The sequence below is a fragment of the Rhinopithecus roxellana genome, chromosome 3, assembly GCF_007565055.1.
Source record: "Rhinopithecus roxellana isolate Shanxi Qingling chromosome 3, ASM756505v1, whole genome shotgun sequence".
Classification (NCBI taxonomy): Eukaryota; Metazoa; Chordata; class Mammalia; order Primates; family Cercopithecidae; genus Rhinopithecus; species Rhinopithecus roxellana.
Window position 1 is genome coordinate 106,952,347 of NC_044551.1, and position 19,654 is coordinate 106,972,000.

The 19,654-nt window shown below is 43.1% G+C and overlaps 1 protein-coding gene and 1 non-coding gene across 5 annotated transcripts in view; one reads left to right on the plus strand and one right to left on the minus strand.

The window, feature by feature from the left end:
- The window catches only part of DMXL1 (Dmx like 1), a 179,081-nt gene extending 167,271 nt beyond the window's left edge, over positions 1-11,810 (minus strand). The window contains exons 1-2 of one of the 4 annotated variants that reach the window (XM_030927850.1): positions 11,630-11,798; positions 11,231-11,332 (exon numbers count right to left, since the gene is read on the minus strand). In XM_030927850.1, coding sequence (XP_030783710.1) covers positions 11,231-11,317 — 87 coding nt within the window. In that variant the 5' untranslated portion in view covers positions 11,318-11,332; positions 11,630-11,798. Of the gene's footprint in view, positions 1-11,230 lie in introns of all 4 variants that reach the window. The other 3 variants (XM_030927849.1, XM_030927848.1, XM_010353785.2) reach the window with 3 other exon arrangements.
- A 1,714-nt stretch (positions 11,811-13,524) lies between these two features.
- On the plus strand, positions 13,525-13,626 carry LOC115896717. Its single transcript, XR_004056618.1, has one exon. It is a non-coding gene; the product is annotated as a small nucleolar RNA U13 (small nucleolar RNA).
- The last annotated feature ends 6,028 nt before the right edge of the window (positions 13,627-19,654 follow it).

The window sequence follows — 19,654 nt, forward strand, 5'->3', positions numbered from 1 at the left end:
AAATTGGCAAAGTGTAAGTTGGTCTTCAATCTTTGTTTCTGTAGCTCTATATCTTCTTCAAATTAACTTCTCATCTACACTTGTTGCATCCAATACTTAGGGGTTCTTATTCCTCCTATAAAAACAAAACGTAACCAGAAGCCAACTATATATACCTGTTAATTGACTTAAGTCTGAAGACGTTGGAGTCAAAGTATATTCTCAAGCAGTTTTTACACATTAAAATATGTTTTATTTTAAAAAGGTTCTGACTCAGGTAAAGATTTTAGCTACCAATAAACAACGCCTCGCACACATATGGCATCAATAAATGTTAGTTAAATGAATCAAGAAAGAGTGCTGTTTCTGTGGGGAGTGAATAGAAAGCTGAAATCACACTTCCTTACCCCAAGGCCTTCCAATAAGTCATCTGGATTTGACTTTTTGAGGATTCTAAGCTGGGACTGAAGAAGGGGAGGCAGCCCAAACGCAGCTGTCTTCTTTGCCTTGCCCACAACAGACAGCTTAGTCCTTGGAGCTCTTCTGATTCCAGCACAGGTTTTCTTTGTCCCATTTGTCCTCATGTATTTACTAGGCCCTACCTTGTCAGCTGTTTGGAATGCAACATGAAGTCACTGCCCCAGAGGTAGTATAAGTCTAGTGGGTAACAACTGAAAAAGGAATTACAAGATAGGCTACAAATAGGAAGATCATCTAGTCTGAACAGGGACACCTAAACCAAGATTTTAGGGATGAGTTAGCCAAATTTACGTCTGTTTTGCATAGGGAGGGGGAAATGAAACGCTGCCTGAAGAGCTTGTGAAATGGCTTGGAAATAAGAAAGCATTTCTTACTGTATAAATGGAAAGACGTTAGATACAGCTAAAGTTATGGAGGCAACTACTGCAGGGAGGAGGAAAAGTGATAAGAGACTAGAAAAGTACAGTAAAATGCATTGGGAAGAATTCACACTTTATCCTAATCTGCCTTTTAAAATGGTCCCTCTGGCAATATTGTTTAAGTTGAAGGCAAGCATGATTAAATACAGGGACACAGGTTAAAAGGCTATGTCAACAGAGTAACAGCACTACTGAAAAGACAAATGGAAATACATTAAAATTACTCAGGAGACAGAATCTACAGGGCTTGGCTGATTGTATAAGAAAAATGTAGATGGATTAGGTGTTAAGGATATTTCCAAATCTTTGGCTTAAAAAAAAAATAGCTGGATAATGGAACCATTCACAGAGATAATGAACACAGGAGGACAAACAAAACAAATGGGGGTGTGGGTTGCAAGGCGCACCAAGGTAGGGGAGTTGACTGAGTATGGAACATTTTATTTTACTTATTTTATTTTAATTTTGAGACGAAGTCTTGCTCTGTCACCCAGGATGGAGTGCAGCGGGACGATCTTGGCTCACTGCAACCTCTGCCTCCTAGGTTCAAGCGATTCTCCTGCCTCAACCTCCCGAGTAGCTGAGATTACAGGCACCTACCACCACACCTGGCTAATTTTTTGTATTTTTAGTAGAGACAGGGTTTCACCATGTTGGCCAGGATGGCCTAGAACTCATGACCTCAAGCAATCCACCTGCCTCAGCCTCCCAAAGTGCTGGGATTACAGGCGTGCAGAACATGTTAAAATTGATTATTTGTAGTAACTTCAAGTGGAACAATCCAAAAGGCATTTAAACTTATCAATATGAAGCTCAAGACAGGGATCCACCATCACAGACTATACATCAGGAGCTGCATGTAGAATGAAACAAGAAGAGGACCAGGGCCCGGCAGGCCTGGCGGTCACCAATATTTAGGGAGAGACAAGAAAGATATCTTGCAAAGAACATTGAGGATGACTGAAGGGGTGGGGTTGGGGGCGAGTATGGTATAACTAAGCCAAGGAAAGTGAAGGAGAAAATGATCAACATGACAAATGCCAAAGAGAAAGCAAGATACAGAGGCGATCTGTTGATTCAAATTAGCATCAATGTGGTTACCGGTGACGAAGGAGACAAAAGCTGCCAAAGTATAGTGAGTTAAGAAGTCAGCAGGACATAAAAGTGGCAACAAATACAGACAACTCAAGGACTTTGACTCTGAAGTCAAAGATAAAGAGGGATGTGGCATCAAAGGATTTTCTGGCTGGCTGTTTTTCAAGATGAGCATTTAAAGCATGTCTTAGAACCTCTGGAAAGAAAAAAGTAGAGATAACTTTAGGGCTGAGATCCCGGAGACAGCCTGAAGAGATAAGATCCAGGGCACCAGGAAGACGGACTAACCTTGGACAATTCTGGGGGACATCTATTTTACTGTACCAGGAGGAGAGAAGGAAAGAATGGATGCTGATATAAGTGGGTTTTTCGGCTTGTAGTCAAAAATGAGGGAGCTGCCATCTGAATGATTCCAGGCGACAAGTTTATATGAGTTAAGAGAGCACTGGGGTGGGAGGTTTCAGAAGGTGTAAGAAAGGAAAAATGAGCAGATGAGTGGGAGTATTCCTGGAAAGCTTTGAGGTCCCATCTGAGGTTGGCAAACATGACTTTGTTTTCCACAGCAATTTCTTTACATCGTCTAGTAGTGCTCACAAGATATACAGGAACAAGAAAGAACACGAGACTGATCAAGTGTGTGGAATTTCATCAGACTGGTGTAAACAAAAAGGGTCAAGAGAGTTAAAGGATACTGGCAACAAAGAGTGTTGCTAAATTAACTCATGCTAAATTATATAAATTGTGAAGTTAAAATGTGTAGCAATAACTGTGAAACAACAGGTAATAAGGTCAAGAATTAAAGTCTGATTTCCATATAGTTATCTTCATCCTGCAACACAGGCATGATATGAACTCCTTGATCTGAATATCTCACAGACTGGGTGCAGTGGCTCATGCCTGTAATCCCAGTACTTTGAGAGGCCAAGGTGGGAGGATCACTTGAGCCAGGAGTTTGAGACCAGCCTGGGCAACATAGTGGGACCCCATCTCCGCACAAAATAAAAACAAAAAATTTGCTGGGCCTGGTGTGGCACATGCCTGTGGTCCCAGCTACTTGGGAGACTGAAGTTACAAGACTGATTGAGCCCAGGAGGTTGAGAGTGCAGTGAGCCATGATCCCACAACTGTACTCCAGCCTGGGTGACAGAGCAAGACTCTGCCTCAAAAAAATAAATAAAATAAATATCTCACAAATATGTGCTAAGAACAGAGGAATCAGTGCCCGGACAAATAATTCAAGCTCCAAGTCCATGTAAGTGGTCTCGTTTCTAAAAGAAACGGACATATTAAATCTCTAGTTTCCATGTCCTCCTTAATACTAGAAAGTTTGTGAAAATATGAGCCAGGTGCAGCAGCACAGGCTTGTAGTCCCAGCTACTTGGGAGGCTGAGGCAGTAGGATCGCTTGAGGCCAGAAGTTCCAGACTAGCCCTGGCAACACAGAGAGACCCCACCTCTAAAAAATTGTTTTAAATAAATAAATGAAACAGAATGGGCTGCGCATGATTTTAAAATAATTCTTGTACCACTAAATTCTTAAATAAAAATACTCCGTCTACCTGATTTAAAAACCTAAAACAGCCCAGGTGTGGTGGTTCACACCTGTAATCCCAGTACTTTGGGAGGCTGAGGCAGGTGGATTGCTTGAGCTCGGGAATTTGAGAAGAGCCCGGGCTACATGACGAGACCCTATCTGTACTTTAAAAAAAAAAATATATATATATATATAGAGAGAGAGAGAGAGAGAGACGAAAAAATTACAAAAAAAAAAAAAAAAAACCAGGAATGGTGACACGTGTCTGTGGTCCTAGCCACTTGGGAGGCTAAGGTGGGAGAATCACTTCAGCCCAGGAGGCAGAGGCTGCAGTGAGCTGAGATCCACTGCACTCCAGCCTGGGTGACAGAGTGAGGCCCTGTCTTAAAACAAACAAACAAAAAAAACCTAAGATGTAATACAACACATGAAACTTCTAAATCAAAATGTAAAACTGGTTTTACAGATCTGTCTAAAATAAATTATTCACAAAAACTCATTTCAAGGTGCTCTGACTATAACGTAGGAGGTTATCAAAACAATAATAGGAGCACCGGCTTATCAAATAAACTGTCGATGTCACCAGCTGCTCCTGTCAAAAGATCTATAACCATTGTGCACAGTGGGGCACACCTGTAATCACAGGCAGGCTCACCTGAGCCCAGGAGTTCCAAACTGGCCTGGGCAATATAACAAGATCCCGCCTCAAAAAAATAACATAACATAACATAACATAACATAACATAACATAACATAACATAACATAACATAAAATAACATAAAATAACATAAAATAACATAAAATAAAATAAAATAAAATAAAATAAAATAAAATAAAATAAAATAAAATAAAATAAAATAAATAAAATAAATAAAATAAATAAAATAAAATAAAATAAAATAAAATAAAATAAAATAAAATAAAATAAAATAAATAAAATAAAATAAAATAGCACTGGGCCTGGTGGTTCACCCCTGTAATCCCAGCACTTGTGGGAGGCCAAGATGGGAGGATCACTTGAGGCCGGGAGTTCCTGGTCATGCCTGGTCAATATAGGGAGACCCCATCTCTTTTTATTTAAAAATGTTTTAATTAAAAAATAATAATAAAAGATCTGTAATCAGAATAATCTATTACTAACCAACAAAATTAAATTGACAAATGAAAATCCTTCTATTAGGCACATACAACACTAGGTTTATCAACTTTAAAACTAAACATGATGCACAGAAAGAACTGAGTCACATGTATGCTATCAAGCATATAATCAAAATGTAACTTTCAACCTGAGTCACACGTGTGCTATCAAGCATATAATCAAAATATAACTTTCAACTTTAAATTTTGGCAGAGAATCTTCTCAAATATTCTAAATTTCAATAAAATTCAAGGCTGTAACAGTCAGTATTCTAGTTTTAATCAACAATACCAGGTAAACATCCCCCAAAAATTCCTTTCTGGTATATGTCCTGTTTAAATGACACAGGTTTTAAGTCTGGCATGCAGCAATTATTATCTTTAAAATATAATAAAGTATTGAGAACTAGTATCATTTCAATTATTTTAAAGGTACTTTAACACTATAAAACTTTATGTTTTGTTAGGGCACGGTGGCTCACGCCTGTAATCCCAGCACTTTGGGAGGCCAAGGCGGGCGGATCATGAGGTCAGGAGATCGAGACCATCCTGGCTAATGCAGTGAAACCCCGTCTCTACTAAAAATACAAAAAATTAGCTGGGCGTGGTGGTGGGTGCCTGTAATACTGGCTACTCAGGAGGCTGAGGCAGGAGAACGGCTTGAATCCGGGAAGCAGAGCTTGCAGTGAACCACATGGCGCCACTCCACCCCAGCCTGGGCGATAGAGTGAGACTCCGTCTCAAAAAAAAAAAAAAAAACTTCATGTTTTAAAACAGGCCAACATATTTTAAAGTCCAATTTAGTACTTGTACTATTATATGCACCACAAACATCTTTCTCTTTCTTCATATGTGAGCAGTAGCAATCTTTCCCCTTCTATATTCTTCCCAACCACAAAGACTCACAGGTCCCCTTTCAAAAAAAAAAAAAAAAACACCTTCTCATCCTCCCGATTTGACAATCACACTGCTACCAATAAAAGTTTCCTTAGGCAGGGCGCGGTGGCTCAGGCCTGTAATCCCAGCACTTTGGGAGGCCGAGACGGGCGGATCAAGAGGTCAGGAGATCGAGACCATCCTGGCTAACACAGTGAAACCCCGTCTCTACTAAAAATACAAAAACTAGCCGGGCGAGGTGGCGGGCGCCTGTAGTCCCAGCTATTTGGGAGGCTGAGGCAGGAGAATGGCGTAAACCCGGGAGGCAGAGCTTGCAGTGAGCTGAGATCCGGCCACTGCACTCCAGTCCGGGCAACAGAGTGAGACTCCGCCTCAAAAAAAAAAAAAAAAAAAAAAGTTTCCTTAGTGAACACAACAGAGCTAAACTCAAGGATGCTTATTACAGAAAGCTGAGGAAGAAGACTGCTTATTCAGCCCTATTTCTCTAATGACACTCTCATAATTGCCGTCTTCTGATTTCTAATCTAGATTCCCTTAGCTGGAAACACTGAGTTTTCTAAAACTAAAGGGAAATTGGAGCTATAACATATTTGCTTTCCCTCCCATAGCTCAGGTGTTTAAATTCTAAATCAGAGACAGGAAGTCCTATATATTGGCACAATCTTTCTGTCTCTTGGAAATTATCACCCTTTCCATGTCATTCAATTCACAATTTCAACCCTAAGTATGGATAAACTACAAAAAAAAAAAAAAAAAAAAGTATCATATCAACAGTATGCATAAAAATAGAATCTAGAAATGTAGATTCTAATTAGTCTTCTTTTTAACTTGCTGCCTTTTATAAACAGAATATATTTAATTCTAAAAACAAAAATTGTAGGCTGGACATGGAAGCTCACGTCTGTAATCCCAGCAGCCTGGGAGGCTGAGGTGGGAGGATCACCTGAGCCCAGGAGTTAGACACCAGCCTGGGCAACATAAGGAGACCTTGTCTCCTTTTTTTTTTTTTTTTTAATTTAAAAAAAAAAGGCCGGGCGCGGTGGCTCAAGCCTGTAATCCCAGCACTTTGGGAGGCCGAGACGGGCGGATCACGAGGTCAGGAGATCGAGACCATCCTGGCTAACACGGTGAAACCCCGTCTCTACTAAAAATACAAAAACTAGCCGGGCGAGGTGGCGGGCGCCTGTAGTCCCAGCTACTCGGGAGGCTGAGGCAGGAGAATGGCGTAAACCCGGGAGGCGGAGCTTGCAGTGAGCTGAGATCTGGCCACTGCACTCCAGTCCGGGCGACAGAGCGAGACTCCGCCTCAAAAAAAAAAAAAAAAAAAAAAAAAAAAAAAAAAAAAATTCCTACTAGGAGCAGTAGGAAATTAACAAGGAAAAAAGCATGAAGGAAGCATTCCAGTAAATAAGGAAAAAATAATTTTTGCTTAGTATACCTGGAGTCTCCCCTAGTTGCTCACTTGATGTTGATGATAAAATGCCTACCAACTGACTTTGGAAAATAAACTAACAGGCAGGGCACGGTGACTCACGCCTGTAATCCCAGCATGTGGGGAGGCTGAGGCAGGCAGATCACTTGAGGTCAGGAGTTCAAGACCAGCCTGGTCAACATGATGAAACCCGTTTCTACTAAAAATGCAAAAATTAGCTGGGCGTGGTGGTGTGTGCCTGTAATCCCAGCTACTTGGGAGACTGAGGCATGAGAATAGCTTGAACCTGGGAAGTGGAGGTTGCAGCAAGCTGAAATCGCGCCACTGCACTCCAGCCTGGGTGACAGAATGATACTCAGTCTCAAAAAAAAAAAAAAAGAAAGAAACTAACAGGAATATTCATTTGGACTCAAATCTAAATGATTAAAGCTATTCTTAAATACAGCAAGTATTAATTATATTACTGTAAGGTTTCTCTATCCATTTTTCATTAATTCAACCACGACTTACGAAGTACTTTCTATTGTTAGGTATTACAATATAACCTTAATTTTATGAAAACTGACATTTTTGAGAATTTTTCATGTGCTAAACCACAGACTTACAGCTTAGCACTTTTTCATGTAACAACTCTATGAATAATACTATTTTAGTCCCATTTTACACAGAGGAAAAAAGAAATTCAAAGAGTAGAACTTGCTAATGGATAAACAGCTAATTATAAGGGACCACACTGGAAATCAACTCCAAGTAATGACCTTACTGTTAGGTTTAAATACTCTTTCAGTCACTGTTCTAAGTGCTCACAATGAAGCCTGGGAAGTCACACACATACAATCCACAAGGCAAGACTGGTTAATGATACAATAAAGATGCGAAGAAAGTGCTCTGAAAGCACAGCAGAGACAGTCATTGCCCACAAGAGGTTTTCTTACTAACAGCAAAGTCAAAACAGCTTGACGCCTGTTGAGGTAGTAAAAAAGTATCTAATACTTAGATTAACCTGCACTGGTAATTTCATATTTTCAAATCTAGAAAATAGGAGAAGTGGCCTTCAGTTTCATTTCCATTTAAAACCTGTCAGACTTTATGAGTAAAACAAGATCTCATATCTTGTAATCTTTCAAACTAAGAACAGGCAAGTTATCTGCAAACATGCAAAGGGAGGAATTACAAAAACAGGACTGTCCTAAGAGAAGGCACAAAGTACCAGAAGGAATAAAAGAATTTTTCAAGGGGAACTACAAGAGGAAGATGTCATGCTCCACTTCAAGTAAAATGCAACTGAGGGATATTTTAGTCTTCACATACCATCTACCATTAATGTTTGCTATTTTCCTATCAAAGAAAAGTCAAAATCAAAAGAGGTTAAAAACAAAACTCAAGGCTGGGCGCAGCGGCTCACACCTGTAATCCCAGCACTTTGGGAGGCCGAGGCAGGTGGATCACCTGAGGTCAGGAACTCGAGACCAGCCTGACCAACATGGTGAAACCCCACCTCTACTAAAGAATGCAAATTAGCCGGGCATGGTGGTACATGCCTGTAATCCCAGCTACTCGGGAGGCTGAGGCAGGAGAATCTCTTGAACCTAGGAGGCGGAGGTTGCAGTGAGATGAGATCGCGCCATTGCACTCCAGCCTGGGCAACAAGAGTGAAACTCCATCTCAAAAAAAAACTAATCGAGAAATAAACAATAGATTCCGCCTTTTAACGAGAGGAAAAAAAAAGGGCGATTTCAAGACAGATAAATTTAAGGTGTATATAAGTGTCCAGGATAATGAGCGTAATCAACTTAAAGAGTCAGGGAGGGATAGGCTACAAAGGAAAACCATGACTGTCAAATCCTTAAAATCTCATCAAAACTAAAGACAGCTAAGCTCTCTTTATACTTAAAAAATATTTTTAGTTTATTTACTGAATGTTTCCAGAGACCTGGAAAAAATCTGCAGTAGGCTTGGTGGGAGATTAAATCCTACTCTATGGAAATGAACTTTAAAATTCAGCAGAACTGAGCAACAAGCTACGTGATGGTACAGGATGACCATCTATCTAATCCTTGGCATATTAACTGATCTCTCCTTAAAAATAATACAGAGACATTCACCAAGCTTTTATAGAGGAATGCATCCAGGTATATAAATAGGCCATCATACTGTATATGCTCTAAAGTTCACACTACTGCTTACATAGATTGTGAATGCCTTCTTAGAAAAAATTCTTGGCCGAGTGTGGTGGCTCATGCCTGTAATCCCAGCACTTTGGGGGGCCAAGGCGGGCGGATCACAAGGTCAGGAGATACAGACCATCCTGGTGAACACGGTGAAACCCTGTTTCTACTAAAAATACAAAAAATTAGCGGGGCGTGGTGGCGGACTATAGGGTGGCAGCTATTTGAGAGGCTGAGGCAGGAGAATGGTGTGAAAAAACCGAAAAGCGGAGGTTGCAGTGAGCAGAGATCGCACCACTGCGCTCCAGCCTAGGGGACAGAGCCAGACTTTGTCTCAAAAAAAAAAAAAAGAAAAAATTCTTAGGGCTGGGCATGTTGGCTCACGCCTCTAATCCTAGCATTTTAGGAGGCAAAAGTGGGAGGATCACTTGAGCACAGGGACTTGAAATCAGCCTGGGCAAACATAAGGAGACCCCTCTCTACAAAAAATAGAAAACTTAGCCAGGCGTGGTGATTAGCATCTGTAGTCCTAGCTACTCAGGAGCCTAAGGTGGCAGGATGGCTTGAGCCAGGGAGGTCCAGGCTGCAGTGAGCTGTGATCACGCCACTGCACTCCAGCCTGGGTGACAGAGGGAGCCTTCATTTCAAAATTTTTTAAAAAGCAGAAGTTCTTAGAATTTACACTGGAGAAAGAATTCATATAACTTTAGGAAATGACAGAGAATGCAACATTATTATCCTATAATATCCCACTGGGAAAACCTTCTAAGGATGATGTTTATTTCCCACTTAAGTAGCAAGAGCAGAGAGCAATGCCCAGCTGTAAGGAAATTATAGTTGCTCACTGGGACCCTCAGAGCTCACTCTTTTCCCAAGTATTCAGGCTGGGCAAACATTTAGAATCGGAATCCCGATGAATTAAGATGTGTATAAGTCAATCTAAAGGAGAGGTACAGTCTCTATTTGAAAGCAAAATGCTTGTTGGCACAATTCTAAAAGTACAATTCAGGCATTAAATGCCTACACCATGTTAAATGCTGAGTATTATTTATTCTAAGCAACGAAGACCACAGAAAAATTAAAAGCAGAGAAAAAGATTAGAAATTTAAGACTCCTAAACCTGGGGCATTGGTTACGTTGTTTACTTTGTGTCACTTATACAAAATTAAGTTTTACTTTTTTTTTTTTTTTTTTTAAGAAAAAAAGCCTACAGCACTCAGCATTCCCAGGCAGTAACAAGTTTTACTTTTAATCACAACTAAAGACGTATCTACACAAATTGTAGCAAAAATCATTAGCATTATAAACTTACGTAGATAAAAGTATCATGTGCAATTACTGACTTATAGTTTGAAACTGTTATATTAAAAAACAAAAACAAAAACTATAGTTAAGGCAGAAAATGCCACTATACTGACAAGTAGCCCGAAGTTTGGTGCCCTCTTCTTGTCAATATGTGACCAATGAAAAGCAAGTTAAGCAACCTTAACCTGGGATTACCGGGTTATTGTAAAATATCCAAGAAATATTGTTAAAAATGAAAACGCTGTTTTTCTTTCCTAAGTTATTTCTCAGGGAATTTGAAAAGAAAATAAATGAAAAGCACTGTTCTCAAAGCTAGTTGTTGATAGCAAACAATTGGTCATTGTTTTGGGACACCCACTTTTTTTTCACTACAAAGATACTTGACCTTAACTTAGAATACAAGATGAAAGCAATCCCCACCATTCCGAAATTTAACAATCTGAACCTACAGAATGGTATAAAAAGCCTCCAACTCGTTACTCAACAAAGATGTTTGGATAAACGACTTTGGCAAAGCACCCCGGTCCAAGGAAGTCAGACCAAAACTTTAAAAATCCTACAAAGCATTCTCTAAGTTGAGTTCAGGCTCCCTCCAGTATCTCACTGACCGAAATGGTTTTGCTTCCTTAGTTCTCAAGGGCCAGGTCTGCCCGGCTCTGGGTGGTAGGGACAACCCTGGGGCGACAAGTCGCTCGCGCCTCTGCCCGTCGTTCTGGGCCGAGCTTGGCCCAGAATGATGGGCAAAGGCCGGGCCACGGGCGACGCGAGGGCCTCCCTCACTCACCGTGAAGCGCTGGTCGCCAATGCTGCCCACGGAGAAGCAGTGGTCGCCAGGGTTCACAGCCCCGGTCAGCACCTGGTGCAGGTTCATGTCGCCGCCCTAGTCCTGCAACGGACACAGCATCCAGCTCATGCCACGGGCCAGCGGCCGCGTCCCTCCCTCCTGCCCTCAGGGGCGGCGGCTGCTCTTCGGTGGCGACGGCAGAAGCAGCGACAGGCGCCTGGAGCCGGAGCCGCTCAGCTGGGGCCCGCGGCTCATCCCGAGCCCTGGAGGGCGAGGCCCGGAGGGGGCGGGTCGGCGAGCGGGCGGAGCGCCGCGCTCCTTCGCGCACCTGTCACTGCCCGCGCTGGCCCAGGTGAAGCACAGGGTCCCCTCACCAGCCACGACCCGGGGTCGACTCACTGGCCAGGAAGGCCGCGCTCTCCACACACTTCCTCCGGACCTCGGGCAGCCGCTCCTGACCCAGCCCGAGTGGCGGAGGCAGTATGCGCTCGCACGCCCCGCCTGACCTGTCCCTTCCCGGCTCCGGTGCCCGCCACCCCCGCAGTCCTCCGCCACTCGCTACGCGTCTGTGGAGCCCTGCGGCCGAAATATCGCGAGACTTCGCTCGACGAAGCCAATACTGTGGTAAAAGATTCACTTTTTTTTTTACCACAGCATACGGATCAGCAAGTGAACATAAAAACGCCTCTTCCAGTCAGAAACTGGCCAATCCTGACCCCTGGTCCATCTAGGGCTCCGCCCACCGCCGAGGATAAGCCAATCTCTTTGAGGCTTGTACAGGAGACCGCCGTGCGTTTGAGCTTGAACATGCTAAGCCTGGCAGAAGCCTGATGAACCCAGAATGGGTGAGATGTGGTAAGTTGTGCTTTAGGTTAGGGCTTAATCTAACTGTTGGGCCAGAAAATGTGAAGGGGAGAAGTGCATCCTAAATGGAGTTGCAGTTTTCTCGGTTCTGGTAGGACTACAAGTCCCAATATGCACCGCTCCCCAGGGCGGCCCGAGTGTCTCTTAAGTAAATGTGACACTTGAAATGTCTACGTTAGCAGCTTAGTGGTTTCTCCAGCCTTGCGCGTTTCCAAGTGCCTAAATGGGATGGTTTTTGAAAGGCTCGAACACTTGACAAGTAGTAAAGTGGTGTTTTCTTAGCCTAAATTACCTTAACACATGTTTTGAAATAGTGCTGGCAATAACAACACACCAGCCCACCATTGAGCTTTTGTTTTGGAAAAGAACCTAGGAATTCCAGAATGATCAGAGTCACAGCTACAAACTGAGATTCAACTCTCATTGTATTTTGACACAAGTTTTGTATTATAATTGACAAACACCTGTTTATGTCTCCCCCTGTATACGTAAGCCTTTTTGGGATAGAGAGGAACAGGACACAAATGTGCCCCTAATGCCTAGCACCGCACCAGTCCCACCTATTCAGGGTGTTCTGTAAATGTTGTATGAATGTGTATAGAAACTCTCCAGATACACCGGGCACGGTGACTCACACCTGTAATTTCAGAACTTCGGGAGTCCGAGGAGGGTGGATCACAAGGTCAGGAGTTCGAGACCAGCCTGGCCAACATAGTGAAACCCCATCTCTGCTAAAAATACAAAAATTAGCCGGGTGTGGTGGCTCCCGCCTGTAATACCAGCTACTCGGGAGACTGAGGCAGGAGAATCACTTGAACCCGGGAGGCTGAGATTGCAGTGAGCCAAGACCACGCCGTTGCACTCCAGCCTGGGTGACAGACACTCCATCTCAAAACAAACAAACAAACAAAATCCTCAAAAAACTCTCCAAATAGGCTGGGCATGATGGCTCACACCTATAATCCCAGCACTTTGGGAAGTCGGGCGGGGTGGAGGCGGGTATCACCTGAGGTTGGGAGTTCGAGACCAGCCTGGCTAACATGGTGAAATCCCGTTTCTACTAAAAATAAAAACATTATCCGGGCGTGGTGGCACGCGCCTATAATCCCAGCTACTCGGGAGAGTGAGGCAGAAGAATCGCTCGAACCTGGGAGACGGAGGTTGCAGTGAGCCAAGGTTGCGCCATTGCACTCCAGCTTGGGCAACAAGAGAGAAACTACAAAAGAAAGAAAGAAACTCCCCAAATGAAATGAGTGGTTTTTAGAATTTTACTAAATTTATTTTGTATATGCTTTTTTTGTAGTATAAATACTTCAAACTATAATAATACTTGGGTGGGACGAGTACTAGTAACTTTATTTCCTTTTATTTTTACTGCATTTTTTGCAATGTACATTTACTTTGTCTTGCAATCAAAAGCTACTTACGAGTTACTTTTGTAGTTCATAAGTGTGATGATTGTGTGTTCACACTTGTGTGAGATGTCCCTCCCTCAAACCTTGTTGTGCCATCTGCACATTACCCATCTGATGTGGGGGGGAACCCCGAAACTTACAAAAAATAATGAATTTCATTATGTATTCCAGGCTTTTCATAAGATGAGGGACAAAACTTAATTTGTCTTTTTAAGAATATATATATTTTTGAGGTCTAACATACCTACAGTTTGACTTGTCTTTTGTTATTTCAAATTATACTTCAAGTGCTTTTTAATTTTATATTTTAGAACCAGAATCAGGATTGTTGTATGTACTTGTGTGGGTCCCACATAAATTCTGTGACTGGCCCATAATTTAGATGTGTACTCATTCTATTTTTGCCTAGTTGTTAGTTTTGAAGAGCATTCCATATATTAGAATGAAACAGCAACAAGAGACCGGGCGCGGTGGCTCACGCCTGTAATTCCAGCGCTTTGGGAGGCCAAGTCGGGCGGATCACAAGGTCAGGGGAGATTGAGACCATCCTAACAAACACGGTGAAACCCCGACTCTACTAAAAATACAAAAAATTATCCGGGCGTGGTGGCGGGCGCCTGTGGTCCCAGCTACTCAGGAGGCTGAGGCAGGAGAATGGTGTCAACCTAGGAGGCTGAGCTTGCAGTGAGCCGAGATCGCACCACTGCACTCCAGCCTGGGCGACAGAGCGAGGCTCCGTCTCAAAAAAAAAAAAAAGAAAAGAAAAGAAAAGAAAAAAAAAAAAACTGAGCAACAAGAGTAGTCAGGGAATCTATGATCTATTCCTGATTCTCAGAGTAACTAGCTGTGTGACCGTGAAAAAGTCTGTTTAAGTTTGTTTGTTTGTTTGTTTGTTTGTTTGTTTGAGATAGAGTTTCACTCTTGATGCCCTGGCTGGAGTGCAATGGCACGATCTCGGCTCACTGCAATCTCTGCCTCCCGGGTTCAAGTGATTCTCCTGCCTCAGCCTCCTGAGTAGCTGGGATTACAGGCATGCACCACTACGCCCGGCTAATTTGTATTTTAGTAGAGACGGGGTTTCTCCATGTTGGTCAGGCTCCTCTCAAATTCCTGACCTCAGGTGATCCACCCACCTCGGCCTCCCAAAGTGCTGGGATTACAGGACTGAGCCACCGCGCCTGGCTTGTTTAATTTTTAAGACTGACTTTCGTCATCTGTAAAATTAGGGAGTTTAACTTGATTATTCACAACATTTTGTTTAGCAGTGCCATTTCTACAGCTCTGTGCATCTGTTAGTGTTTCTTTAAATTACTGGCCAGGCGCAGTGGCTCGCACCTGTAATCCTAGCACTTTGGGAGGCTGCGGCAAAAGGATCACTTGAGCTCAGGCGTTCAAGACCAGCCTGGCCACCATCGTGAAACCCCGTCTCTACGAAAAATACAGACTGGGCAACAAAGGGAGACCCCATCTTTACAAAAAAAAGATTTTAAAAAATGAAGTGTGTTGTGTGCATGCCTGTAGTCCAAGCTACTTGGGAGGCTGAGGTGGGAGGATCGCTTGAGCCCAGGAGTTTGAGGCCGCAGTGAGCTATGATGGTGCCACTGCATTCCAGCTTGGGTGACAGAGAGAAACCCTGTCTCAAAAACACAATAACAACAACAAAAATGAGGTGGGCGAGGTGGCTCATTCTTCTAATCCCTCCCACTTTGGGAGGCCAAATCAGAAGGACGGCTTGAAACCAAGAATTTGAGACCTGCCTGGGAAACATAGTGAGGCCCTATTTCTATTTTTTTAAAAAAACAGGCTGGGCCCGGTGGCTCACACCTGTAATCCCAGCACTTTGGGAGGCCGAGGCGGGCAGATCACAAGGTCAGGAGATCAAGAACATCCTGGCCAACACAGTGAAACCCCGTCTCTACTACAAATACAGAAAACAAAATTAGCCAGGCGTGGTGGTGGGCCTGTAGTCCCAGCTACTTGGGAGGCTGAGGCAGGAGAATGGCGTGAACCCGGGAGGTGGAGCTTGCAGCCAGCAGAGTTTGTGCCACTGCACTCCAGCCTGGGCAACAGAGCGAGACTCTGTCTCACAAAAAAAAAACAGCAACAACAACAAACAAAATTCCTTTTGCCTCCAAGCTGCTGCTCCTCATAGATCATATCTCCTAATGTCATAAAACTCCCCTAATAAGGTTCTGTCGAATCCTAATTCTATTCCTGATTTATTGTGTAACTTTGACAGGACTCTGACCTTATGGGAAGATTAATAAGAAGGTAGAGGAGGTGAAAGTTAATTGTAGGTTGTTTGCTCCTCATCCTTCCCTTCCTGTTTCCTTACTGCAGGTCTAGAAAACAGCACTGCATGCCTGCATTCCACTTGCTCACAGTCTCCACCTTACTTCTACCTAAGGCTCACAAATCCACCTGCTAATCCAAGAAATCCAGGAGAAGGGCCTGGTGTGGTAGTTAACGCCTGCAATCCCAGCGTTTTGGGAGGCTGAGGCAGGAAGATCCCTGAACTCAGGAGTTCCAGGTTGCAGTGAACTATGATCACACCACTGCACTCTAACCTGGGCATAGACCCTGTCTTTAAAAAAAAAAATCCCGGAGAATCATTGAGTCTAATTATCCCCTCAACTATAATTGAATTGTATCAATCCATCCTTTGAATGCTCACTGACTGTGTGCTTAGTTTCTAAAAAAAATAAGAGAGAAAGGATGGCTCAAAAAAAAAAAAAAAAAAAAAGTCTTGCTGTGTGCAGCGCCAGTAGTCCCAGTTACCCAAGAGGCTAAAGCAGGAGAATCAGTTGAAAGTCCAGGAGTTCAAGTCCAGTCTAGGTAAAACAGTGAGATCACATCTCTAAAAACCAAATAAAAAATTAAAAATAAAATAAAGGAAGTCTTTTCTTGTACAGTTTGCATTATTACTAGCAGGAAGATCTCTTACATAACCGAAGTGCTATGTGGTTTCTGAGACTAGCAAGCCAAAGATAACTTATGTTGTCTTCAATACTAGTCTTCAAGAGGAAGGGGATTTTGTTTGTTTGTTTGTTTGAGACAGAGTCTTGCTGTGTCGCCCAGGCTGGAGAGCAGTGGTGCGATCTCGGGAGGGGGAGGAATTTCATAAGAGTCAGTAGGTAGTGATAGTGTAAAGAAACTCAAGCAGGCCAAATTCTGAGATTCTTGGAAAGAAAAGGAGCATATAGGAAGCTAGCTCAGATTGGGAAATAATCATGCCTCTTGCCCACTCTTGATTTCTAGAAATCCTTGTCATTACCCTCCTCCCCCACCCCAAAGAGACAAATCTAAATCCCTATTCTTGGCCGGGGGCGGTGGCTTACGCCTGTAATCCCAGCACTTTGGGAGGCTCCACTTTGGGAGGCCCAGCACTTTGGGCAGATCACCTGAGGTCCAGAGACCAACATGGCAAAACCCTGTCTTACTAAAAAATACAAAAATTAGGGCCGGGGGCGGTGGGTCATGCCTGTAATCCCAGCACTTTGGGAGGCTGAGGCAGGTGGATCGTGAGGTCAGGAGTTTGAGACCAACCTGGCCAACATAGTGAAACCCTGTCTCTTCTAAAAATACAAAAAATTAGACAGGAGTGCTGGCGGGTGCCTATGATTCCAGCTGCTCTGGAGGCTGAGGCAGGAGAATCGCTTGAAGCTATGAGGTGGAGGTTGCAGTGAGCTGAGATCATACCATTACACTCCAGCCTGGGTAACAAGAGTGAAACTCCGTCTCATAAACAAACAAATGAACAAAAAATTATCAGGGTGTGGTGGCACGTGCCTGTAGTCCCAGCTACTCCGGAGGCTAAGGCAGGGAATCACTTGAAACTGGGAGGCGGAGGTTGCAGTGAGCTGAGATCGCTCTACTGCACTCCAGCCTGGGCCGACAGAGCAAGACTTTGTCTCCAAAAAAAAAAAAAAAAAAAATCCCTATTCTCCCAGATCTGTCACTAGATCCACCTATAGGGACTTCGGTCCCCAATGCCAACACCGACAGATGACGGAAGTTAGGAGTAAGGGAACTTCTTAGTCTCATAACTAAGCCTAAATCAAGGGGAGTATGTTGCTTGAATTTCACAAGCATTCTAACCTCATTATCTCACAAAAATAATATGAGGGTCTCTGTGCAATGAAGATGTTAGTTACTCTGGAAACTTGCCTCTACTGCCAAGAGCAACCTTGCCTACAGCAAAATTCATCAGGAATAGTATAGGTTGTATAGATATTTGATAGCCAGGGGTAGTGATGCATGCTTGTAGTCCTAGCTCCTTTAGAGGCTGAGGTAGGAGGATCGCTTGAGCCCAAGAGATTGAGGTGGCGATGTGCCATGATTGGCACCACTGCACTCTAGCCTGCGTGACAGAGGAAGATCCTGTTTCAAAAAGAAAAAAAGAAAAAAAAAGGATTTGTACAAATAATCCAAATTTAGAAAGATGTGAACAGGAACTACTGTATATTATTTTTTATGTCTTCTGCCTGAGGGAAGTGGAAATAGCTGCTAGAGAGGAACAAAGAAAGAATTATACACATGTATACACACACAAACACATACTTTTTTTTTTTTTTTTCTTGAGAAGAGTCTCACTCTGTCACCCAGGCAGGAGTGGAGTGGCACCATCACGATTCACTGCAGCCTTGACCTCCAGGCAGGTTCAGGTGATCCTTCTGCCTCAGCCTCCCAAGTAGCTGGGACCACAGGTACATGCCACCACGCCCAGCAAATTTTTGTATTTTTGTAGTGATGGGGTTTTGGCATGTTGCCCAGGCTGGTCTCAAACTCCTGGGCTCAAGTGATCCACCCACCTCGGCCTCCCTAAGTGCTGGGATTATAGGCATGAGCCACCATGCCTGGTCACACACACTTTTTATATGAGGAATGTAAGCCCTTTTAAATTATCAGGCCCAGAAAGGCATTAAAATGAGACAGCATTCATATCCTATCTCTCTCCTTGAACTGTGTAATCTCTTGAAACTGCTTTCGTGGCTGGGCGTGGTGGCTCACGCCTGTAATCATAACACTTTGGGAGGCCGAGGTGGGCGGATCAACTGAGGTAGGGAGTTCGAGACCAGCCTGGCCAACATGGTGAAACCTGTCTCTACTAAAAATACAAAAATTAGCCAGGCGTAGTGACAGCCGCCTATGATCCCAGCTACTGGGGAGGCTGAGGCAGGAGAATCACTTGAACCCGCTGGAGGTTGTGGTGAGGCTGGAGGTTGTGGTGAGCCAAGATCGCACCACTGCACTCCAGCCTGGGCGACAGAGTGAGACGACTCCATCTCAAAAAAAAAAAAAAGAAAAAAAAAAGGAAGGAAAGAAAAGAAAAGAAACTACCAGCTATACTAGCTATTGCTACAAGTAACTATAAATTAATCTAACAATGCCACATTCTGGACAGTATAACCCACACACTGTAGCTCAACAATATATAGCCAATCACTAATCAATGTTATTTCTGTGAACTGGTGAGAATTCCTGACAAATGACTTTGTATAAGCCCACTCCTTGTCCCCTTTTTGCCTTCAAAAATCTGCTTGTAGCAAAGGTCTGAACGGAGCACTTCCCAAGACAATTTGGAAGTGTGTCCCAGGCAGCTGTTCTCTACTTTGGCCCAAATAAAGTCTATATTAATTCTGCCTCAGCTTCTTTTCTTTTAGTTTGACAACAGAGATGAATAAAAAGAGAAATGAACAACCACAACCTGGGCTACCTCTCGTTAGCAGACACATAGGCTCCAGGGCCCTACTCTGAATTAAGGGAATGGTCCAAATTCCAGTGGTAATTCCCATGTGAAGAGAATTATGAGTCTGGCAAGTATCAGAGAGTTCATTAGAAGCAGATTACATAAATCCTACACATTTCACAAAGTGGGACATGGGAACCAAGTCTAGCAGTATAGACGCCAGTTAGATACCATAGGCACATTAAAAAGAAATACCAATTATGTAATCATTGTAATCATTAACATTAAGTGAATATTTAGTAAACTAAGTACTATTTATTCTAAGCATTCTGTATTGACTCATTTAATCCTCATGTCAATCTGAAGAGATGGATACTATTATTCCCTCTTCCCTGATTATTTTCCCCTATTATTTTCTTCCTTGTACATAAGGAAACTGAGACAGAGTAAATTTGC